Here is a 22,738-nt window from a genome sequence, read left to right as displayed (position 1 = left end):
TGTAGTAGCGGTTTTAAGATATGAAAGATATTACATTTTTGGAATTGTGCTTTTCACCATTGTTATTAAATCCTTACCAAACGTAATGATTTATTTTTCATTAATCAAGCATGATAAATGAAACTTGGCAGGTTTGGCTATCCTCTGGATGTGGAATAATAATGATAACATTTTGTTTATGTGTCTACGGCACATTCCAAAGATTTGACAAGTGGAGGAGAGCAATGGGCAGAATCCAGCCAGGAGAAGCGGGATCAAACTGTTTTCATTCCATGTTTCACAGGGTCTTTCTTGGGTACAATGAGCGTTCTGGAATAGTGGGTTGTCAGCACTGTTCCAGTTCTCTCCTGTAGGTACCATCCTCATACATGTCCCACTTTGAGACTCAAGGCGATGTCCATACACCTTACAAGCATTCAACACCAGGTTGTGGGTCCCAGTACAAACTCCCCTGGTGGCATGTTCATCTCCCCTAGTCCCTTCCACTTCTGGCTCGCGGCACCCGCCACCTCACTATCAATCCCTCTGGAGACATAGGTCTCCTGCCCTCTATCCAGAAGGTCCTCTAAAGCCTGCAGTAGAAGGATATAGAGAATTTGGTAGCACCACGACCACTACTTAATTTGTGCCAGTGTGTGTGGTTGCACGTTGTAGGCACAGTCCATTGACCAAGGGCTTATTATTCATCTTCAGACTTTGACCCAGAGCAAGAAAAGGAAAGGAAGAAAGGGGCAAATGAAGTAGGAAGCATAGCAGTGCTTCAAATGGGCAGATACTGTCCGGTACTGAGTGCCTGCACTTCTTTAATCTGAAAGGAAGAGTACCTGCACTTCTCCGCGCCATACATTTAATGGGGGAAGTGCAGCATTTCTCAGGAGCAAACAGGTACCTGCACTGCTATATTTCCATTTAAAGCACTGAAGCAAAGGATAGGAAAACATTGACAGAGAAAATATGGTTAAAAGTAATGTGGAAGAAAATGTTCGATATAGGAACTGGAAGTGTAGGTGGGAGAAAGAGGCATGAGGTGCAAGCCAAACTAGACAGCCTTGATATCCGGCGACCTCTGAAACAACAGTGTGGCGCCCCCTTCAGGTTTGGTTTCACAGATAAAGCACCGAACGCACCTGCCCACATTGATTGACAGCGGTCCTGCCCTGGCTGGCACAGATATCATCAATCAAGTCTATAAAAGATATGTGTCACAGTCTAGGAAGGACTTGACCTTTGCTCCCAAGGGGCTGAACACAGACTTCCACTGGCTTCCGGATCACTGCTCTCCCAAAGTGCTGGGATCCAGACGAGATTGTGCGGGCGCTCCAGAGCTCTTACCAGCTGAGTAGGTGTCCTGGGATCGATTTTGATTCCAAAGGTGGGTAATGACTGAATGGACGCGCTTCCTTGCTATGATTTTGTTCTTAATTCTCTTGCATTGTCCAGGCAAGTTTTATGTTTTGTTCTCTCTTTTCTCTGATGGATTTTAGATTATTTTCAGAGAAAGTTAGTGAGGTGCTTCACGTATTTTTTTTTAAATATTGTGTTTCTAAAATATGGGGACATTCTTACCAGGCCGGGTCCGCCTTTCAGCTTTCTGATGCTGATTAATTAAGCACCAACGTTTTTGTAAAAAAAAAACATCAACTATTAAAGTGGCGAGAGAAGCACCTCATTACTGTCAATGTTATTGTTACAGTTTTAATACAGTTTAATAGCTTCAGCCCCATTTGTGTTGTTGGTGTGATATTGGCAGTTCCCGGTGTGATGTTGTTGCGATGAGTTCAGCTCTTTGGGTGATGTCGTTGCAGTTGTCCGTGTGAAGTCACTTTAGTAAGCGAGGCTCGTTTATGATGTCACTACAATTAGAGACGGTCCACAGTGTATGACGTCACTGCACTATGATCAGGGAAGAAAGTGATGCTGCACGTGTGATGTCACTGCACAAAGGACCTTTCTCAGTGTGCATTTCTATAGGTTCATTTTGCTTTCGTCAAGGATGGCACTGCAATGACGGATACCCCACACTACGACGTCACCGCGGGAAAGGCAATTCACAGTGTATATTGCTACATGATTAGTTCAGTTGCCTCTGTGACGTCACTGTAGAGGGGGACATCCCACACAGGGGCGTATCTATGGTGGGGGGGGGGTATTTGGCGTGGAACACCACCCTAATAATACCCTGTCGGTCCCATGGCACTCAGCACAGAAGCAAACTTCAAGAAGTCCGTCGGGTCTCTGAAGTCCGGGCTAGCACCCCTGCCTGTCGCCCTCAAACCCTTGCACTTTAAGTATGCTTGTGTGTGAAGTTTCTTCACGTAAAGTGGGATTATGGGTGCCTTTGAAACATGTCATCGGTGACTTGTGTCAGAGTAAGGATTTCACCCCATCCCTCTAAGTGTCAATCTTATCATTAGATTTATAGTTGAAGACCTCTGCATCACCCAGCTCCTAGAGGCTAAACTCAGAGGCCAGAGTCACATCCCCTGTGCACGGCCTAGGTGTAGACGCATTGCACTGTAAACTCACCTGAAACAATCTCATGTTACCCCCCTAACTGTATCTTTATGAATTGCATAGATACCCCTCACTATAATTACAAAGTCTCCACACATCTCTGTAACTGTCAGCCATTTATACATTTGATGGTTTAAATTTCTTATTGTGCCTGCACAGTGTCTATAGGTGCCTCAATTCAATTCAATATATTTATTAAGCATTTGGATCTCTAATGAGATCCACTAAAACATACAAAGTTAATCATAGCAAAATCCCAACAGCCTTTAAAACTATACTTCATTAAAGATTCATTCATCATAAAAAGACATAAATGTTTCCAAAATCCCCTCTAGGATATTATTTAAATATCAAATATATTAACATTAAAAGGCAGCTTCATCTAATGGCTTGTTATAGAATAAAGTGCTTAATGTATCAATAATAGCACATCATGAAGTAAAGTGCATTTTACAGCAGCAATAGGGTAGCAGCAATCAAACAATTATCTCCTATACTAGAACAATAAAGAATCAGGTCCTGTTAAGTATGAATACAATTTATCTAAGGTGCATCAAGAGTAGCAGCGATATTTCCCTTTAAAAGGTTTTAGATGAGAAAAGGAACCTAATTAGTGTAAACAACAGAAAATTAGCAATAGTCATAGTCGGGGTATGATAAAACCATTTAAATTATATTCATAAACTCCCTAAAAAAGTTAAAAAGTTTAATTCATACTATTTCATTTTTTGGACAAAGCAAAAATTCTCTAGCTGATGTACCATTTTTAATGCCATTCTGGATAAACATTGGAAGTAGCCACCTAAATAGAAATGTAATCAGAGCAGGACAAACAAACAAATCATGATCGAGATTCAAGTAGCCTGATTACAAAAGTTACAGTTTTTTCCACCTTCCTTATTGGGTGACCAATTTCCAATTAAATCATTTAAGGGTAAGAGGTTCATCCAGTAGAGAATAATCCATCTACGAATGCCGTGGCTTAAGTTCCACGATAGATATTTCTGGGAGACTCTCAGGGAAGCATACTTGACTATTGTTTCCAGTCTGGCTCTCATTCTGCAGATCCCAATATCTCTCTGATAGCTAATTAAGCCACTAGAAATCTTTAAAAAAGACTTTAATTCTATAAGAGATAGATATAACACAAAATCCTCTTGCACATTAAAATGTTGCAGTGCCAGAATGAAATTGTGACAAAAGGAGTATTTATACATTTGTCCAACAAAAATTTCCTGTTGAATAAAACTCCTCAAAGAAGAGGTTCACTGTTATTTAGTTGATGTCCCCATTGAATTACCCTAGCTAGTCCTTGTGAAAAAGAGCTTACCAAGCCAAATTCTACCCTAATAGCCGATATTGGCACCAGTATAATAGAATTGCATATTTTACGAAAAAATGTGGCCTTTGATTTTATCCAAAAAGCTCCATTCTGGTATAGATTCAATTGCATACAACAGTGTCGGGGGAATTTTGGTTTTAAAAACTAAAAGCAAATGTGAGAAATGTCTTCGACCCATCGTACTGTAGAATAGGCGTAGGCCATTTGCATGCGACGTTGCTTTAGAAGAGCTATGATCAATATGGGCAATAATCCTCGTACTACTTGAAATAACTTTCCCCAGATAAAGGTAGGAATCTACTACCTCCAGTTTTTCAGAACCAATTCTCTAATTGAAATTACGCCGTTTTCTGTTTTTTCCATGTTTTAAAACCAAGACCTTGCTTTTAGAAACATTTATTTTCAAAAATTGTACAGATATATAATTCTTAGGCGTGACAATATTTTATTCAAACCTATAGGGGTCAGGTCCATAATTACAATATCATCTGCTTACATAAGACCAGAAAAAGAGCAGCCGCCTATCTTTGGCGCACCTCCTTCTGTTAAGGATAAACAATCCGGTAGACCTTTTGCATATAAAGAGAACAATAGAGGTGCTAATAGGCAACCTTGCTTCAGTCCGGTTTCGGTAGTAATAACTGAGGAAAGGCCATGAGTTCCCTCCATTAAAACCCAACACCATGTTTGGGAATGCAAAGCAATAACTAAGGGGATAGCAAAATTGGAGGCATCCCCATTTTATGTAACTTTTTCCAAAGAAGTGGCCGATCTACTTTATCAAATGCAGTAGAAAAGTCTATAAATGCTAAATAGACATTTGGTTTGCGAATAAACTGTGTGTTTCACTTCTATTAATTTAAAAATGCAGATGTTTTCTAAGGTGTAATGATTTTTCCTAAACCCTGCTTGCTCAATGGGGAGGATTGTTTCCTCAACTACTTAATCAGTAAGATTCTCGAGAATACTGCGGTCGAAGATTTTCCCTATTGCATCTAATAAGGATATTTGCCGGTAGTTTCCTGGAAGGTGTCTTTTGCCCTTTTTATGCAGCCAAATTAGGATTCTACCAGACGATGACTTGGGGGTTCGCACGTGTCGATAGCAGTGTTCATACAAGGGGGAAGGTATGTTGCCCATATTACAGACTCTTTTTTTTTTTTTTTTGTAATGGACATGGGGATTTCATCTGGGCCCATTGCCCCTCAGGTTCTCATTTTTTTAATCAAACTAACAATTTCTTCCTTGGTGGGGGGATAGATTGAAGTTTCTGAGGAAGTCATTCGAGAGAAGTCGGGCGAAAGGGAGTTTAAATTAGCGGAATAAGGTAGGATTTCCATTCTTCTTCATTTATTGGAATAGGAAGAGATTTAATTCTAGTGCCACAACTTTCCGCAATTATTTCCCAGTATCATTTTGAATTATTTTTGGCCGCAGCTTCTTTTAATTGGACCCATTCATAGTCCTCCTTTTTTCGTTTTAAAGAACATGTTTTCCATTGTCTTTTCCTCTTTAGTAGACCTATTAGTCTATTTCGTTCAGGAGAGTAAATTCCAAATTGGGCCCTTACTAGTTTATTTAAAACCCTATTTATTTGAAGTAATGGATTAAAACGTACTCTCTGCTTAATTTTTGAGTGAGAAGATTTATAGGACTCGACCATAGTATTTATACTATGGCTATAAAATTCTAGCAAATTATTTTGGGGGTGATCTTGGACCTCTGCTACTCTAAGCTGCTTATCACCTACTAAAACAGTTAAAGACTCTTTTAATTTTGAGACAGCCAAAGAATTTGAATAAATTCTACACTATATGTACCGCGGATATTAATATCTCATGGTTCCTTACAGGGCTTTGCTGATCTTTGGGTATCAAGGCTACTGTACTATTTTCCCTGTTAGGGATGCAAATCTTACAGGTTCTAAATACTATGTTGTCCATGTTCGGGTAGCAGAGCCAGTGTGGCACTAAGAACCTACTGTTAGGGCTGAATCTACCCCCTTTTCTGAATCGTTTTTGGCCACTATAGGTGGGGCAGGGTATACTCAGACATGAGTCCCTTGCTCACTGCACCATCAGGATTCAAGCAAGCCGGGCCGACGACTGCTGAAATGCCAGAAACCGGTCCCCGGAAGCTTGTCTCTTTTCTGGTGAAGAATTGGCTTGGTAGTTTGGTCTGCCCTGTTCCCATGATGCACTGGGCCAGAGACAGACTAATTTGCATATAGCCAGGTTCTGAGCTGGGATGGTGCAGTGAGCTAAATAACGGTGATGGATCAAGCCCTGATCTTTGGACTGGGTAAGAGTCGTCTGCTTTATTCAGACACTCTGTTCATCACCACCCCCTTTTCTGAATCGAATCTATCCAAGGTGGCATAAACTTTATCCTGAATCTCAGTGTGGTAGTGGTCTCAGAGTATTACTAAGAAATAGCACCTGAGACAGCTGTAGAGATATTCAAGTGTAACTAGCAAATAACACCTGGCAGAGTTGCTGAGCTCTCTAGTTATCAACCCTGTGATGTAACGGAGACAAGCAATATTTGCAATTCTTTTCTCCTCCTGTAACATGCATCATTAAGGCATGTGACCCAGGGTTCTGTGTATATCCAGAATCACTCAGCGGTAAAGGCTTAGCACTAGGGCGCACACGTTAATTACTCTAAACACCTAATAAACTTTCAACTTGAGAACACGCGCTACAACCCTGGTGGTCCACCGCCCTCGGGCCAAATAAACAGTTACACTCAAGAGGAATGCCCAACAATCTCTGAAAACAAATGTTGCCAATATTTGGAATCTTTTTAGTAACCAGTCCGTAGGCAGAAAATTGTTATTCCAAAATAAATGTTGTTCTTCTTTAATTCAACAAAATCACAGTTCTTTTCAACAAGTTCTTGTTCAACAAGTCCTTTTCTTCTTTTACTTTAAAGGTCACAGTTCATTTCCACATATATTTTAGACAAGCACAATCACAAATTCAAATCAGCCAACGCGTTTTGTCCTATGCGGACATCATCAGGGCTCCAGTATTTGATATCTAATACTGTGTTCTTAATCCACTGTAACATTACTTTCAGTATTCCTATGATGCCAATAGGTTCATTTTAAGTTTGATGTACAGACATCTGAAGACCTTTATTTTTATGTTCTCTACCTATGAACTGGTTTTTGAAAAAATTCCAAACATTGGCAAAAAAAAATTCAGAGATTGTTGGGCGTTCCTCTTGAGTGTAATTGTTTATTTCTATGTATATCCAGCGCATTTCAGTCCATAATACTAATATTATAAATGAGGCGGTTAATGCAGTTGCTGGAGCTATCCATGTTTCGTACCTGGTTACTGCTTTGAAGCAGCATAAAATACCTCAGAGTGTTAGTGTGCCAGCTCCAGAGAGTTGCACTTGAGATATGATCATAGATTTGTAGTCTATTTAAGGTAGCTTATTTGGTTAATGCTTTTGTTGCAGAGATCATTGTGCAAACTGCAGATCACAATTTACATTCCTATTCCAGTAGCTCGGTGCATTACACTTCTGCTGTTAACAGTTGCATATGACAATGTGATATTGCTGCCCCAAGGAGGTCCCCTTCCTTACCCACCCTTTCACAATGGCGTCGCAGGTGGATTGGTGTGCCCTGCAGGAAAGACCAGCTTACGAAGCCAGGGGATGCCCCCTTAAGCATAACCAAGTATGGGGGAAGTGGTTGGGCCAATGCATATATCTGGTGCTATTAGAGTGCGGGGATGCCACCGTTATTGCTGCTTTGTAGTGGTGTAATGTTCCGATTGTGTATGTGATTTTCCTTGCTGTGCAATATGTGTGTAGTACTGTTCTTCTATGCCAAAACTCAAAAAAATCTGTTTTAAAAAAACTGTTGCATATGACCTGCAAGGTATAAACTCCCATTTGCTATAGGGTTATGCTCATAATTTTGTTTGTAAGGTTTAGAAACTTTTTTTAGTTGAGTAATACAACAAATTGGTGATGGGTGCCAAAAAGTCAGTTTATAACATGTGCCCTCCATATGATTATTACTAGCATAATAACACACTCAAAGCAGCATAATTGATGTCTGAACAGAGGACACACAGACCTACATTTTATATAGCTTGAGAAATTCAAAAACACTTTTAAATCATAGTTTATCTCTTGGCAACTTGTGAGGTGTCTCAATGGGGGTATCTTTGTCCCCCTCGATGAGCTACTCAGTCTGGTGGCTAAACAGAACCGCCTCAGAGCCTGGAGGTAAGTAAGGGGCAAACTAAAAATGCAAATAGCAACTTGCTTTCTGCAGCAACATGTGAACTGGAGATCGATACAGATGATTTGACGCTCCAGCTGTCTTCTGGTAGCATGCAACGCAAACAGTTTTAACGCTGATACCCCAAATCACAGCCAAGGCAGAATTCAAACAAACTGTTCATGAATTACTTATTTGCAGTCACATCATTTTGGAGGGAAATCCCTCTGCAGCCTTATGCTTGGCACAGCACACACAGGGAATGCATGCATTTTTGCTGGTTCTTTATTAACTGCTTCTGGATGTGTATATATATATGGCTTCACTCAAAATGGTGGTTCCTGCGAGCTTTGGATATATATATATATATATATATATATATATATATATATATATATATATATATATATATATATTTTTTTTTTCTCCTCCAGTGCCGGTATGCGCACGTTGGGCTGTGGTGGCGCGGTCCTGGATAGGCCACCGACTGGCCTTCAAAATGTACACCAAATACCTCCAAAATTCAGAAGTAGACCAGGACACACGGAGTTCGTTGCAAAATTTAATGGCAGAGTGAAAAAGTGCGACGCGTTTCGCCGATAAGGCTTGCTCACGCTCGTCTAACAAACAATGACGGCCATTTTTAAAGTGCTGAAAACACACCCCCAGTGTAAACATATCTTCACCGAGGTATTGCAGGGCTGCCATATTGTAATGATGTTAATAACACTGATTACTGTTCCACATAATGTATACAAATGCATCGTATAATACTGGGGCTGCAAATATGAGTTATTACATGTTGCACAGCAATTACCCGCATGAGCGCGACAATAACATTGCGTACAATTTCATTTTAAAAGTTGTCATGTAGAACACTAAATCAATTCGTGCGGCGTTAAACATAATTGAACACATGTATATACAATTAAATGCCAATATAATAGACATACATATCTCGTCTCAGTTCTGACATGAAAATTGCGATCACGTGTTACTTGTCAGTACGTAATCTAAGCGTTCATTGGATGCTGTAACGCTGACACATGTAATGCCCCATTTGATTGGATCCCGTTGCTGGGAAACAAGATAACAACAATACACTGTTTGTACTCCTGTGGCCACCTGAACAAAGCCCCAGTGGGCATGTGCTGTCGGTAAAACATCATAAGAATGTTGTGCCTGCACAACGCACTCGCCCGAGTGGGCTGTTGCCAAAGTAAATTAACAAACCAAATTATGAGAATAGGTGAAACTCGTACCGCCCCAGTGGGCTATAATAAGTCTCTGTTCATTCAAAGGTTGGTTGAGTTCTTTTTCAGGTTGTCCAAGAGATGGCAGAATTCAACAATGTGTCCCTGTGGCTGTGATACATTGATGAAATTTTTGCATTTGGAATGGCGATGAGAAATCGGCTAAACAGTTCATAGACAATCTCAACATAAATCTGTTGAATCTGACTTTTACTGAACATATCAGTAGGACGAAGATGGAATTCCTGGATGTGGAAGTGGAAGTGGTCAACAACATCTTGACCACCAAACTTTTCAGGAAGAGCACATCGGGAAATAGCCTTCTCAAAGCATCGAGCTGCCATCCCAAAAATCTGGTGTACAGCATCCCCTATGGGGAGTTATTGCGCGCCAGGCGCAATTGTAGCACACAAGAGGGGTACAAAAAAGAGGAAGTTGTGATGTGCCAGAGGTTTAGGCAGAGAGGATATGGCAATAGAGTCATTACAAAGGCTATAGAACGCAGCAACAGCAAAACTAGGGATGAATTGCTAGCTCCCAAACCACCTCAGACACAATCTGAAACTATTAGATTCATTACAACTTTTTCGGGTCAATCTCAGGATGTGAGACAAGTATTCAAGAAACATTGGCATGTTTTAAATACTGATGAGCATCTCAAAAAATATCTAGGAGAAAATCCTCAGATTACGTTTAGGAAAGGCAGATCCTTACGGGATGAGCTTAGCCATAACTACGTAACTGACAAAAATGTATCTGATCATGCCACTAATACTGGGTTTGCGTGCTGCAAGAAATGCAAGGCATGCAAATTCAGTAGATATTGTAAAACTTTATTGATACCAGGTACATCCAGAGAGTTTACCATCAAAAAGAGACTATCTTGCAATACCCCATACAGTGTGTATGTGTTAATTTGCCCGTGTAACAAATGGTATGTGGGCAGCACAAAACATGAGGCTAAAAAGAGGGTGTTGGAACATCTGCGAGCGATACGAAATTATAACAAACAGTATCCGGTCGCAAGACACTTCTTTAATTATCACATGCAGGATGAAACAAAACTACGTATGGTGGTTATTGATTGTGTGGATCTAGGTGTACGAGGTGGCAATTATGAACTATCTATGAGGAAACTTGAGTCCAAGTACATAATTGACTTTCAATATCTAACTCCTTTGGGGTTGAATACCAGTGAGGAATTGGCCGTCCATTTGTATGAAGAATAAATACTAATATCCAAATTGGTATCATTATATATATGCTGTCTGTATTTTAATCATTTTAACAGTTTAATTTCATAGATACACAATTTTTTTCACAGGTCTTGTGGGTTACTGCTGGCTACAATTAATTATTTGAATCTGAACACTGTTTCCAATGGGACATAATATGGAAGTATGCTATACATGCCCACTTGGGCTGGGACTTTTTCTGAACAAGAACTCAACCAACCTTTGAATGAACAGAGACTTATTATAGCCCACTGGGGCGGTACGAGTTTCACTTATTCTCATAATTTGGTTTGTTAATTTACTTTGGCAACAGCCCACTCGGGCGAGTGCGTTGTGCAGGCACAACATTCTTATGATGTTTTACCAACAGCACATGCCCACTGGGGCTTTGTTCAGGTGGTCACAGGAGTACAAACAGTGTATTGTTGTTATCTCGTTTCCCAGCAACGGGATCCAATCAAATGGGGCATTACATGTGTCAGCGTTACAGCATCCAATGAACGCTTAGATTACGTACTGACAAGTAACACGTGATCGCAATTTTCATGTCAGAACTGAGACGAGATATGTATGTCTATTATATTGGCATTTAATTGTATATACATGTGTTCAATTATGTTTAACGCCGCACAAATTGATTTAGTGTTCTACATGACAACTTTTAAAATGAAATTGTACGCAATGTTATTGTCGCGCTCATGCGGGTAATTGCTGTGCAACATGTAATAACACATATTTGCAGCCCCAGTATTATACGATGCATTTGTATACATTATGTGGAACAGTAATCAGTGTTATTAACATCATTACAATATGGCAGCCCTGCAATACCTTGGTGAAGATATGTTTACACTGGGGGTGTGTTTTCAGCACTTTAAAAATGGCCGTCATTGTTTGTTAGACGAGCGTGAGCAAGCCTTATCGGCGAAACGCGTCGCACTTTTTCACTCTGCCATTAAATTTTGAAATGAACTCTGTGTGTCCTGGTCTACTTCTGAATTTTGGAGGTATTTGGTGTACATATATATATATATATATCACAAAAAAAGATCTTTACTTTTCCGGATAAGTCCGAACGAATTCCCCTAATTCTTTGTATCCAAACTGCTCATTGCTTGACAAACAGCTGCTCAAACCGCCACCTTTGCCTTGAAGTTAGGTACCTCATTGCTTGTTAGGAAATCTCAGGCTCCTAGCCCCCTAATATTATCGACTAACTTACGCCCTTGATCTCACAGTATGATGTCACTACAATTTGGCCAGTCCTGAAAGTGATGTTATGAGTTCAGCTTCTTGGCTTAATTCAATGAAGCCTGGACACTCTTTTTAAAAAAATAACATATTTTTAGGTCTCGCCTGTCGATGCGCATGCGCATCGAGCAAGCGAGACTATAGGGGCTCATCCACTCTTTATCTAACTGCAAGGAATCGTGGCGATTCCTTGCAGTGCCCGTGACTTTTAAGGTCAATGCGCATGCGCATTAAGCTTATGCGCATGCGCATTGACCTTAAAAGTCATGGGCGCGTGCACGTCCGTGTTTGTTTACCCTTGCCTACTCTCTCTCTCCCCTCTCCGCCCCCTCCCCGCTCCGCCCCCTCCCCTTCCCTCCGTGTCGCATTTCTCCTCTCCCCTCTCCGCCCCCTCCCCTGCCCGCCGTGTCTCCGATCCTTTCGCTCTCCTCCCCCCTCCCCTCTCTTCCCTCCGGCTTCTTTTTTTTTTTTTTTTTTTACTCGCACCTCTCCCCTCTCCGCCCCCGTTCCACCCCTACTCTCCTCCCCCCTCCTCCTCTCCTCCCGCCGTGCCTCCCCTACTCTCCTCCCCCCTCCTCCTCTCCTCCCCTGCCTGCCTGCCGCTACCGGACGACAACAAACCACAATTTCTAATGTCCATCTCCCTGCTCGGTTGTTTCACCCAGCCCCCTGCTTCAGCCATCTTCTGCGCCCTCACTTACGTGCGCCGTCTCCATCCCCTCCCACCCCCCTGCCCGTCGATCTATTTGGTATGTGTATAGTCGCACTGTGATTTATATTTCTTTTTTCTACTTCACGTTCTGAGCGAGGTTTTGAACCTTTTACTCAGTGAGTCACTATGATTACATCACTGTCACGGCATTATGAGGCGAATTTTGACCACCAGAAAATAGTTAAGCAGAACCCAGTTTAACAGTCACTTAAAATATTTAGTCACTTAGAGATAATTTGTGACTTATATATTTGTTAGCTTCTAAAAAAGACGGGCGTTTTTTGTAAATCTAGAAGAAACGCACTTCGAATTGCTGATTATCTGTTTTACTGTCTAGGTCCCTGATTGCAGTGTAAAGTGGTAAGGTTCTGTCTAATTGTATATCAGAATCGTTGTTATTTAAATGTATGGTTAAGAAATTCCACCCTCAACCCCTCACCCTCAATCCCTCACCCACACTCACCCACACTCACCTTCACCCTCACTCACCTTCAACCCCTCACCCTCACTCACCCCCACTCACCCTCATTCACCCACACTCACCCACACTCACCCACACTCACCCACACTCACCCACACTCACCCACACTCACCCACACTCACCCTCACTCACCCTCACTCACCCTCACTCACCCTCACTCACCCTCACTCACCCACACTCACCCACACTCACCTTCACCCTCACTCACCTTCAACCCCTCACCCTCACTCACCCCCACTCACCCTCATTCACCCTCAACCCCTCACCCTCACTCACCCTCAACCCCTCACCCTCACTCGCCCTCAACCCCTCACCCTCAATCCCTCACCCTCACCCACACTCACCCCCACTCACACTCAACCCCACTCACCCACACTCACACTCACTCACACTCACCCTCACTCACCCTCACCCTCATGCTAAAGATTTACAAAAAAAACCATTAACAATTCTAAAAGCACTAACTCTAATGCTGCGAGACCTATTGCATTTCTAATGCTTGTTATTAATCAGGCTCATCATACAGTATACAAGCTGAAAATTCATTAGAAACACCATCTTACGTTATAGTGTATTGTCTTCTCTTAGGAGTGGTATAACATTGCGAACAAATGAGGTTTTTTTTCAAATTTTTTATTGGTATTTTTCACATTTACAACATATGACATATAACATGTAATCCTCCATTTTGGCCCCCCCCCCCCCATACGTGCAGGTCCGAGACAGCCCTTGCACATCTATTTTTGCTATGTAGTGTCTTGTTTGCTATTCCTAGGTACATCATGATCCTAGTGTTGTTCCCCTATAATTACTCCATGTGGACCATATTTTCTCCCATTTTCTGGGGCCCCCTCTTGCTTTATAAATCATTTCCTCTGCCCTCTGGCACTAGTACATATCAGCTTCCCACTCCTCCACCGACACGGGATGGGAGTCCCCTCATTTCCTTGCTATATTTCTTTTGGCCATCCCTGTTGCTAGTTCAAGCCAGCACTTAGAATGTTGTGGCCACTCTTCTTCTCCCTGGATCAGCAAGACCAACCACTTTGATCTCATGGGAACTGTCACCCCCAGAGCCCCGTACATTATACCCGTCACCTCCCGCCAATACCCGTGAATCTCGGGGCAGTCCCAGAGGATATGGTAAAAGGACCCCTTTTGTGTAAATCCTCCTGTACATTGGGGTGTCTCGACCACTACCAGTCTGTGCAGCAGGATTTGTGAGTAGTACGAGCGATGTAGGACTTTCAGCTGTATTAGCCGAAATCAGGCTCGGATCGCTATGTCTCAGGGACTTTGCAGGGCCTCCACCCATTCTTTGTCATCAGTATCGCCTATGCTGTCCATCCAGGTGCGTCTGAGTTGTCCCATAGGGTCCTTACCACTATGTGTGTGTGTGTTGGTAGCACTATTTTCCCCCTGCGAGCATATAGGATGATTTCATGATTGCCGGCTGGCATGGCTGCTCTGTCGACCCTATAAGCCGGTTCACCCCGGTCTGCATATACCCAATCGTGAACCATCAGGAGTTATGAAGCCCAATAGTAGTTTTAAATGTCTGGGATTCCCAGCCCGCTGTCACAGACCCCTCTCTATATCTTTCGTGGGGCTATCTACCCTTGGCGCTCCCCTCTGCCAGAGGAGTGCTTGGAGTTCTTGAGCAATGTGTTTAAAAAAGGATTGTGGGACCCGATAAGGCACGTTTTGTAGGGCATATAATAGTTGTGGGAGGGCCCTCATTTTTTATAATGCCGCCCTTCCCATTAATGATAGAGGAAGGGTGCGCCAATGTCCCACATCTGCGCGTAGGCGATGCAGTTGTGGGATGAAATTTCACTGCATGAATAATTGCTGATCCCGGGTCACAAAGATCCCATGGTATTTGAAGCAGTCCATCACTTATCGGTGCCACGTACTTCAATGGGAGTCTCGGTGGGGGGCCCGATCAGGGAAATAGTAAAGAGAAAACATGACACAGCACATTGCTGTATTTATAACAAGATGACTCGATAGTTTTTTTCTTTGCTTGTGTTAATTCTTTTATTCAACATCTTCTTAAATGTAAACGACAGTTCAGCACAGCCAACACGTTTCGCCCAACATTAAGGCTTCCTCAGGGCCAGAACAATTAAAATGTTTTGTTCCTTGATATTCATGACTTTTCCCATTTGAGTTTACATCCGCGGAGGTACCCAACTTAAATTCACATCCGTCGTCGGGATCTCCAATATAGTCCTTTACATATAAAAATTGAGTATGTGGTCCGAAGTTAAATCTTTTTTCTGTTCAATCCACATGCCTAAGGCTGTGTTGGGCACATGACGGTACACAGATGTTGAATAAAAGAATCAACACAAGCAAAGAAAAGACCTCTCAAATCATCTTATTGTTATAAATGCAGCAAAGTTCTGTGTCTTTTTTTTTTTCTTTGACGTTGTCTCTCTATTTGCATATATTGGAATATGAAAGGCTAATATTGTTAACTAGCCTTGAAGGTGGGCAATCATCAAAGGGTGATCTAAAAAGAATTTCTTTATAAAAAATAAAATAAATAAACACACGTAGTGGTGCGTTATCTATGATCCCCTGCTGCCAATACTCATGGAATGGTCTGGATAAATAGAAGACTAGGGACTGTAATAAATAAAGTGCCCCGGAGGCACAACTGCGTTTGGGCCCACTTTGCATGCCCCAAGGGCACTTTTGTATTATAGAAGGGGGCGCAGACACTTGTGCGTCCCCTTCTATAATACCGATACCGCTGGTGCACTTAAAGCGCCAGCCCTATCAACTGAGGGTGTTCCCTCATTTGCATAGGGGCATGCCCTATGCAAATGAGGGAATTCCTTTGACTATGCACCGCGCCATATTACAGACGCTGGAGCATAGTCAAAGATGCCCTCAGGAGGCGCACTGACAGTGTGCCACTTAAAAGGTGGCACACTGTCAGTGTGCCTCCTGACAGCAGCCCTCTGCAGGGGGTAAACTGGGTCCCATGGACCCTCCAGACATCCCCTTGCAGGCGGGTGCAGTCACTGATGGCACCAGCCTGCAAGGGGATCTCTAAACCCCTTTAAAGTGCAGGCGGGTGCCGCCTGCAATGTGAAAACACAGAGCAGCTGCTCTGTGTTTTCACATGAATGCGCTGCCCTGGGGGCAGTGCAAGTTCGCGGCTGCCTGCCCCCAGGGCAGTGACCTCACCATAATGAGGTACATTGGCATTGTTTTCAAGGGTGCGCCGGGCTCAAACAATGCCAATACGTAATACGACCCTATATCGTCTGTATATAAGTTCCTCACATCCTCCTGGCAATGGACTGCCTCGTATCAGGGGGTTGCCACGTATCCAAACAGCCAGTGGCTCGGGAGCCAAGGCAAAGAGCAGGGGTGACAATGGGCATCCCTGTCTGGTGCCTCTGCCCAGTGGAATGACCCGCAACAGCGCTCCGTTGACCCGCACCCTGGCCAGTGGGTCCTGGTAGAGCAATTTGACCAAAGCGCAGAATTCCGAACCAAATCCCAGCCTAGCTAAGACGGCAAAGAGGTAGGTCCATTCTATCAAATGCCATAGAGGCATCAAGGGCCATCAGTGTGGTGTGCTGGGTTGAGGGCTCACTTGTCATGTTTATAACTCCGTACTTTCTGCGTAAATTGAGTCAGGTGCTCCTACGTGGCATGAAGCCAAACTGGTATACATTAATAATCTCGGGGAAGACTGTCGAGAGTCTAGCCGCCAGGGCTTTTGCGAGGACCTTTGCCTCAACATTCAGGAGGGATATCGGTCTGTACGAGCTACAGTCCTCAAGGGGCTTTCCAGGTTTATATATGACCACTATTGTGGCTGTTTGTTGGTCGTCTGGCAGGGATCCAGCCTCCACTGCCGTTCAAAACATCTCCAGCATTGGCCCTGCGTTTTTGCTTGAGATCCCTTTGTACAACTCGATCGGCAGCTCGTGACGTCACGCCACCTTCCCAAACTGTATGGAACCGAGGGCCGTTGCCATCTCCTCCTCTGTCAGTTCAGCTTCAAGACTGTCCATAGCTTCACCTCAGAGCGTCAGAAGAGTGAAGTTACTGAGGAGCTCCTCGCAGTCAGTTTTTGACCTCTTGCTAATTGGCGTGTAGAGCCCTGCATAGTAGGAAGCAAAGGGGTCTGCAATCACTGAGCTTGTTGTCTGTAGGACTCCTCCCCCAGTCTCTAACAACCATCACCCAAGACCTGTCCCTAAACCTCTATTCCAACCAAGGCAATAGTTTAGAGGCCTTGTCACCTACGTCGTATGGGCAACGCTATGTGGCCAGGGAATATGATCAGACCACATAGTCAGCCAAGGCCTTCAAGTCGTGTTGCTTCAATGCTAATCTGTGTCGGAGGTCAGCACTCCCTTCCCTCATCGCTTCTCTCTCCAGACTTAGGATCTCCTGTTCTAATTTGTTGCTTGCAACCTGGGTCTCCCTTCTCTTCATACCAATCAGGAACCATGGGGCACTGAGAAGTAGGTATGCTGCTTCAGAAGAGGGTACTGGGATTCCCACTGGTCTGAAAGGCCCATTGTCAATGCGAAGTCATGGAGAGTCCTCCCCCCATCACGGTCTCTCACTAAGCTTAGCTGTTCCAACGCTGGGTCCATCCCCTCGTTCATGTCTCCCCCCCTACTTGGAGGATCCCAGGGGAAAGCTGCAAGAGTAGAGCACTGAATTGTGGCAGGATAACCGCATAGAATAGGGGTGGGACATAGAGGGAGCAGAGGTTTACCGATCTACCCACCCAGCTGCCAGTCAAGGCCACGTGACATCCCAGGGTGTCCCACCATATTTTCTCTACAGTGAATGGCAAGAGTTTCCTAACTAGGATGCCCACCCCGCGGGAACTGATTAAATGCTCAGAGTGGGCCACTAGTTTGTAGCCAAATCGGTCTAGGGCTTTGTAGTGATTTCCCTCAGGTATGTCTCCTGCAGTAGTACAATGTCAGGGAGGTGTCATTTAATATATTGTAGGACTAAGGTGCTTTTAATTTTATTCCCCAATTCGTTTACTTACCATGTCCATTTCTGTAGGGTCGCTTGTTTAGTCACCTCCATGAGTGTTTGTCAATATGTTACCATCTTCCCACCCCTCCGGAGTTAACAATCTGTGTGGTCATACTAAGCTTTGTATGTCACATTGATGAGCATAACTATACAACCATTCAACATAATTAATTACCCCAATATTCCCCCCTCCCTGCACCTCTGCTTAGTGAGAGACAATGCCCTCTCCCACACTTCCCCAACCCGCACAGTGCCTGTCTCCCAAAACTGTGCATTTAACAATTGGGAGGTGGTTCTGCTGCCAACTTAAAATTATCGAATTAAGGTTAACCCACTTCAATCATGTGGCCCCCAGCCATCACATACACTGGTCAAACTGCTACCCAATGACAAGGCTTAGGTGTCCCAGTCCAACGACTCATATGAGACACATTACCCTTCCACCTGGGTTAGGCCTCATCCTTTATGTCAGAGGCAAAGGGAAAGGAAAGCTTTGTGACCCACCAATCAACTTTCATCCCACTCTGTCACTTGGTTGCGCTGGTTGGTCGAAGGCACTGAGCTATACGCCTCCAGGTGTCGATCCTTCAGGACATTTGCCTTCTTTTGATTCTTCCCCCGGTCGACCCTCCAACCCTTTAGCCAGTACCAAGTTTCTTCCGGCGACGTGAAGAAGAACTGTTTTTAATCCACCAGCACCTTGAGTTTGGCAGGGGATAGCATCATTTATTTGAGATTGTTATCCCTGAGGGCTTTCTTGACCGCATCAAATGATCTTCTTTGGCGTTGCACCTGGAGGGTGCAGTCTGGAAAGAATCGGATTGTTGCATTTTCGTACTGTAGGTCTACGTGTGAACGTGCCACGTGTTGAATTGCATCGCAGTGCCTGAAGTTCAGTATTCGGACTATGATAGTGCGTGGGGAGGGGGCCCGTGCGCCTGAGGCAGCCCCAGAGCACAATGTGCCCGCTCAACAGAGAAATAGTTTGACAGGTGCTTGGGTCGGCAGGTATGGAGGATGAGATCCTCAAAAGCCATGACACTCTTGATATAATGTCACTTCAGCAATGGTGTCTCTGTGATTTTTTGGAGCATGTTGTGTTGGTGGTATATGCATAGGGTCCTGCTGTGCAAATGGTAAGGTTCTTAACACCTGTAAATATCCTGAATCCATACCCTCAATTTCTGGGCTATGAGGTAACTATTTAGTACTGATGGAAACTCCTAATGTGGTGTCTCCTTGGAGAAAAGCAATTGAAAGGAAGTTTGGACCTGGATTAGAGACCTTTCAGGTTCTCCAATAAAAGGGCCACTCTAAGTTTCATCCTTCTAAAGTTGTTAAGAATTTATATTTTTATATTGGATTTCGACAACAGAGACACTAACAGTCAAGGTTAAAGAAATGTTCTGTTTGTGGTATGTGCTATAGAATTGGTCAGTTATTATTTACACATGTTGATATGATTATAAAGCGCTACATGTTACCATTTGGTTATTCAGAGCACTAAAATAATTGACAATGCGCTTTTTGTTGACGATACGAAGGAGGTGAGTCCACGGGAAAGGCTTGAACCCTTATCCAATATTCCTCGATTGCTCCCCATCAGAGAGAAGCACAGTTGGAAAACGTGTCTAAATAGTCCAGTCTTTAGGAGTTTTCTGAATCAAAGGTAAATATGTCTGGATCTTACAGCCGGATTAAGGGTGTTCCACAGTTCGGGCCCCTGAACTCTCATGGACCTGCCATTATTCCGTCTACCTGAAAGAATGTTGCTGGATTAGGCGGGAAGCCCACTGTCCAAAGTTTCTATCTGGACTGTTGCTCTGGTAGGCTTTAAGGAGGGGGCAGTCAGGATGCCCTGCTCTGTAGCCCAGTTATTAGTTTCATCGCAGGCCATTGTAGATGATCTTGCAATAGTCCAGCCATGCCCTGACCAAGGCTCTTGTCAATTAATCAATCAATCAATCAGTACTTGTTCAGCATGACTAGTCACCCGTCAGGGTCTCAAGGCGCTGTGGGGCTGCAGCTCCTACTTGCCGCTGAGTTTCAGTCGAAGAGCCACGTCATGAGATCCATCCTGAACTGGGTCAGCGACGGGGAAAGCCTGACATCTACCCGATGTTGGTTTGGAGTAAGGGGAGGATTTATTAAAATTAGCGAAAGCTGGAGGTTGGTCCCCTTAAGAACTGCATTGATATGGAGACAAAATATGGGAGTCACAGATTATCATCAAATTCCTGACTTTTTGGTTGTCGAAGGAGGGGTTCCAAGACCTTGGAGTCAGTTGAAGAGCAGTGGGATAGGTTGTATGGCTGTAAACCCGTGCACAGCAGCAGAAAGACATGTATCAGCTCAATGAAAGCGTGACGTGCAGTATGTTGAATACATTAAAATACTTAAAAATTATATATATTTTTCCTATATTTTAATTAATTTCACTTGTTTTAGAAAAGTGACCGTGGTCAAGCACTGACGAGGATGCCCTCCATGGGACACGCTCACCTCCTTGGTTTCCTTCTGGTTGTCTATTTAGGTGAGTAAAATATAAAGGGGATAAAAGAATAGAGGAGGGCATAAAAAGATTTCTAAAACTGTATGAACTTACGAAGAAAGTTTCTGGCTGTGTATGGGCTTTACGATCATTCAGTGGGTCCCCACACAGGACATTTTTTAAAGAGAGTATTCTATGCTAGTTGAAAATGGAAGTGGCCTCAACCTGAAAGGGTCTTATAGAACAGAAAAGTGTCAGCCTCATATTTGATGATATGGATATATGGGAAGATGTATAATTCCAACAAGGATGGAACTGCATTTGTGTCATCTCTACTTAGGGGCGTAGGGCATACCTAACACTAAGATTTAGAATGTATTATGATATTTACAAAAATTGAAGACTGGTGGTCTTGCTAAAGTCATTAATGCAGTATGTATGTATATATATATATATATATATATATATATATATATATATATATATATATATATATATATATATATATATATGTGTATAGATAGATATAGACGTGCGTAAAAATAGCAGGAGGCTTTGCCACTTTCTAGCTCCGCGTGGATGGCATTTGCTAATACTATGCTTAACAAGCATTTAGAATGCAATGGTTTCGTCTTTGGAAAAGTTAGAGCTATTGGCATTATAAATGACAAAATTTGTATTTATGTGTTGGTTTTGTCATTTACATTGCCATTAGCTTAATCTCTCGCAATGTGAGACCTATTGTACCCTACGGACGAGCTCAGCAGACAGCAATTACTACCACACACACACACACCCAGAGCCACACATACCCACCCAGAGCCACACACACACCCATAACCAGCCACACACACACACACACACCCAGAGCCACACACACACACACACCCACCCAGAACCACACACACACACACACCCAGAGCCACACACACACACACACACACACCCAGTGCCACACACACCCAGAGCCACACACACACACTGCCAGAGCCACACACACACACACACCCAGAGCTACACACACACACACACACACACACACCGAAAGCCACACACACACCCAGAGCCACACACACACACACACACACACAGAGCCACACACACACAACCAGAGCCACACACACACACCCAGAGCCACACACACAACCAGAGCCACACACACACATGCACACCCAGAGCCACACACACACAGAGCCACACACACACCCAGAGCCCCACACACACAGAGCTCCACACACACCCAGAGCCACACACACACACACAGAGCCCCCCCCCACACACACACACACACTCAGGAGAGCAAGCACAGCAAGGGGGCAGGGAAGCACAGCGAGGGGGCAGGGAAGCACAGCGAGGGGGCAGGGAAGCACAGCGAGGGGGCAGGGAAGCAAGCTCAGTCAGGGGGCAGGGAAGCAAGCAAGCACAGCCAGGGGAAGGGGAACCAGGGGGCGGGGGAGCAAGCACAGCCAGGGGGCAGGGCAGCAAGCACAGCCAGGGGGCAGGGAAGCAAGCACAGCCAGGGGGCAGGGAAGCAAGCACAGCCAGGGGGCAGGGAAGCAAGCACAGCCAGGGGACAGGGAAGCAAGCACAGCCAATGTATTGTAAGTCCTTCAACGTTCTGAATAAGAAGTTGCCTTTTGGCCTCATTCCAATATATTGTAACAAAACTCTTGCAATATCCTTAACATGTGCGTTAAGGGGTTCTCTTATCTCCTACATAAATGCATCTTCAATATTCCAGCCCTGAGGGATGTAGAAGGTGCTTTTCAGACAGAAGGGAGGAGCTACAATAATGTAGCTGAAATCATTGTTTTTATTAATTCCTTCTGGCCCCAAGCTTGAAAAAATCGACAAAGAAAATATTGTCTGTAACAATGCTTAGACTGATTTAAAACGTTTTCCACGTTGAAATGTGTGCTGTGCAGTGCAGCAGACATGCGAAGTTTGAAAAGTTTGGAGGAATAAAAACATTTCGACTATATTTCGCCTTCCTCAAAGCAGCATATTTCTGGTTGTAAGCCCTGTTTACCAATGTTATTAGACATGGCTTTGGAGACAACCCTCACACCCCTGCCCCTCACTCCCTCTTCTCCCCCAAAGCTTGGGTCCAGTTGCATGCCTGATGAGGAGCACATAGTCACACAAACCCTTTCCTCAACTGTGTGGTATTTAACTGGTCCAC

General features: G+C 43.7%; 1 protein-coding gene across 3 annotated transcripts in view; it reads left to right on the top strand.

Annotated features, from left to right (window-relative positions):
- Positions 1-1,275: 1,275 nt before the first annotated feature.
- LOC147703659 (serine protease 27-like) overlaps positions 1,276-22,738 on the top strand; it is a 337,557-nt gene continuing 316,094 nt past the window's right edge. For 2 of the 3 annotated variants that reach the window (XM_086931995.1, XM_086931997.1), the window contains exons 1-2: positions 1,278-1,372; positions 20,514-20,598. In XM_086931995.1, coding sequence (XP_086788121.1) covers positions 20,544-20,598 — 55 coding nt within the window. In that variant the 5' untranslated portion in view covers positions 1,278-1,372; positions 20,514-20,543. Of the gene's footprint in view, positions 1,373-20,513; positions 20,599-22,738 lie in introns of all 3 variants that reach the window. The other variant, XM_086931996.1, reaches the window with a different exon arrangement.

The sequence above is a fragment of the Lissotriton vulgaris genome, chromosome 7, assembly GCF_964263255.1.
Source record: "Lissotriton vulgaris chromosome 7, aLisVul1.2, whole genome shotgun sequence".
Lineage (NCBI taxonomy): Eukaryota > Metazoa > Chordata > Amphibia > Caudata > Salamandridae > Lissotriton > Lissotriton vulgaris.
Note: the sequence above shows the minus strand (reverse complement) of the source record. Positions and strands in the feature narration are given on the sequence as shown.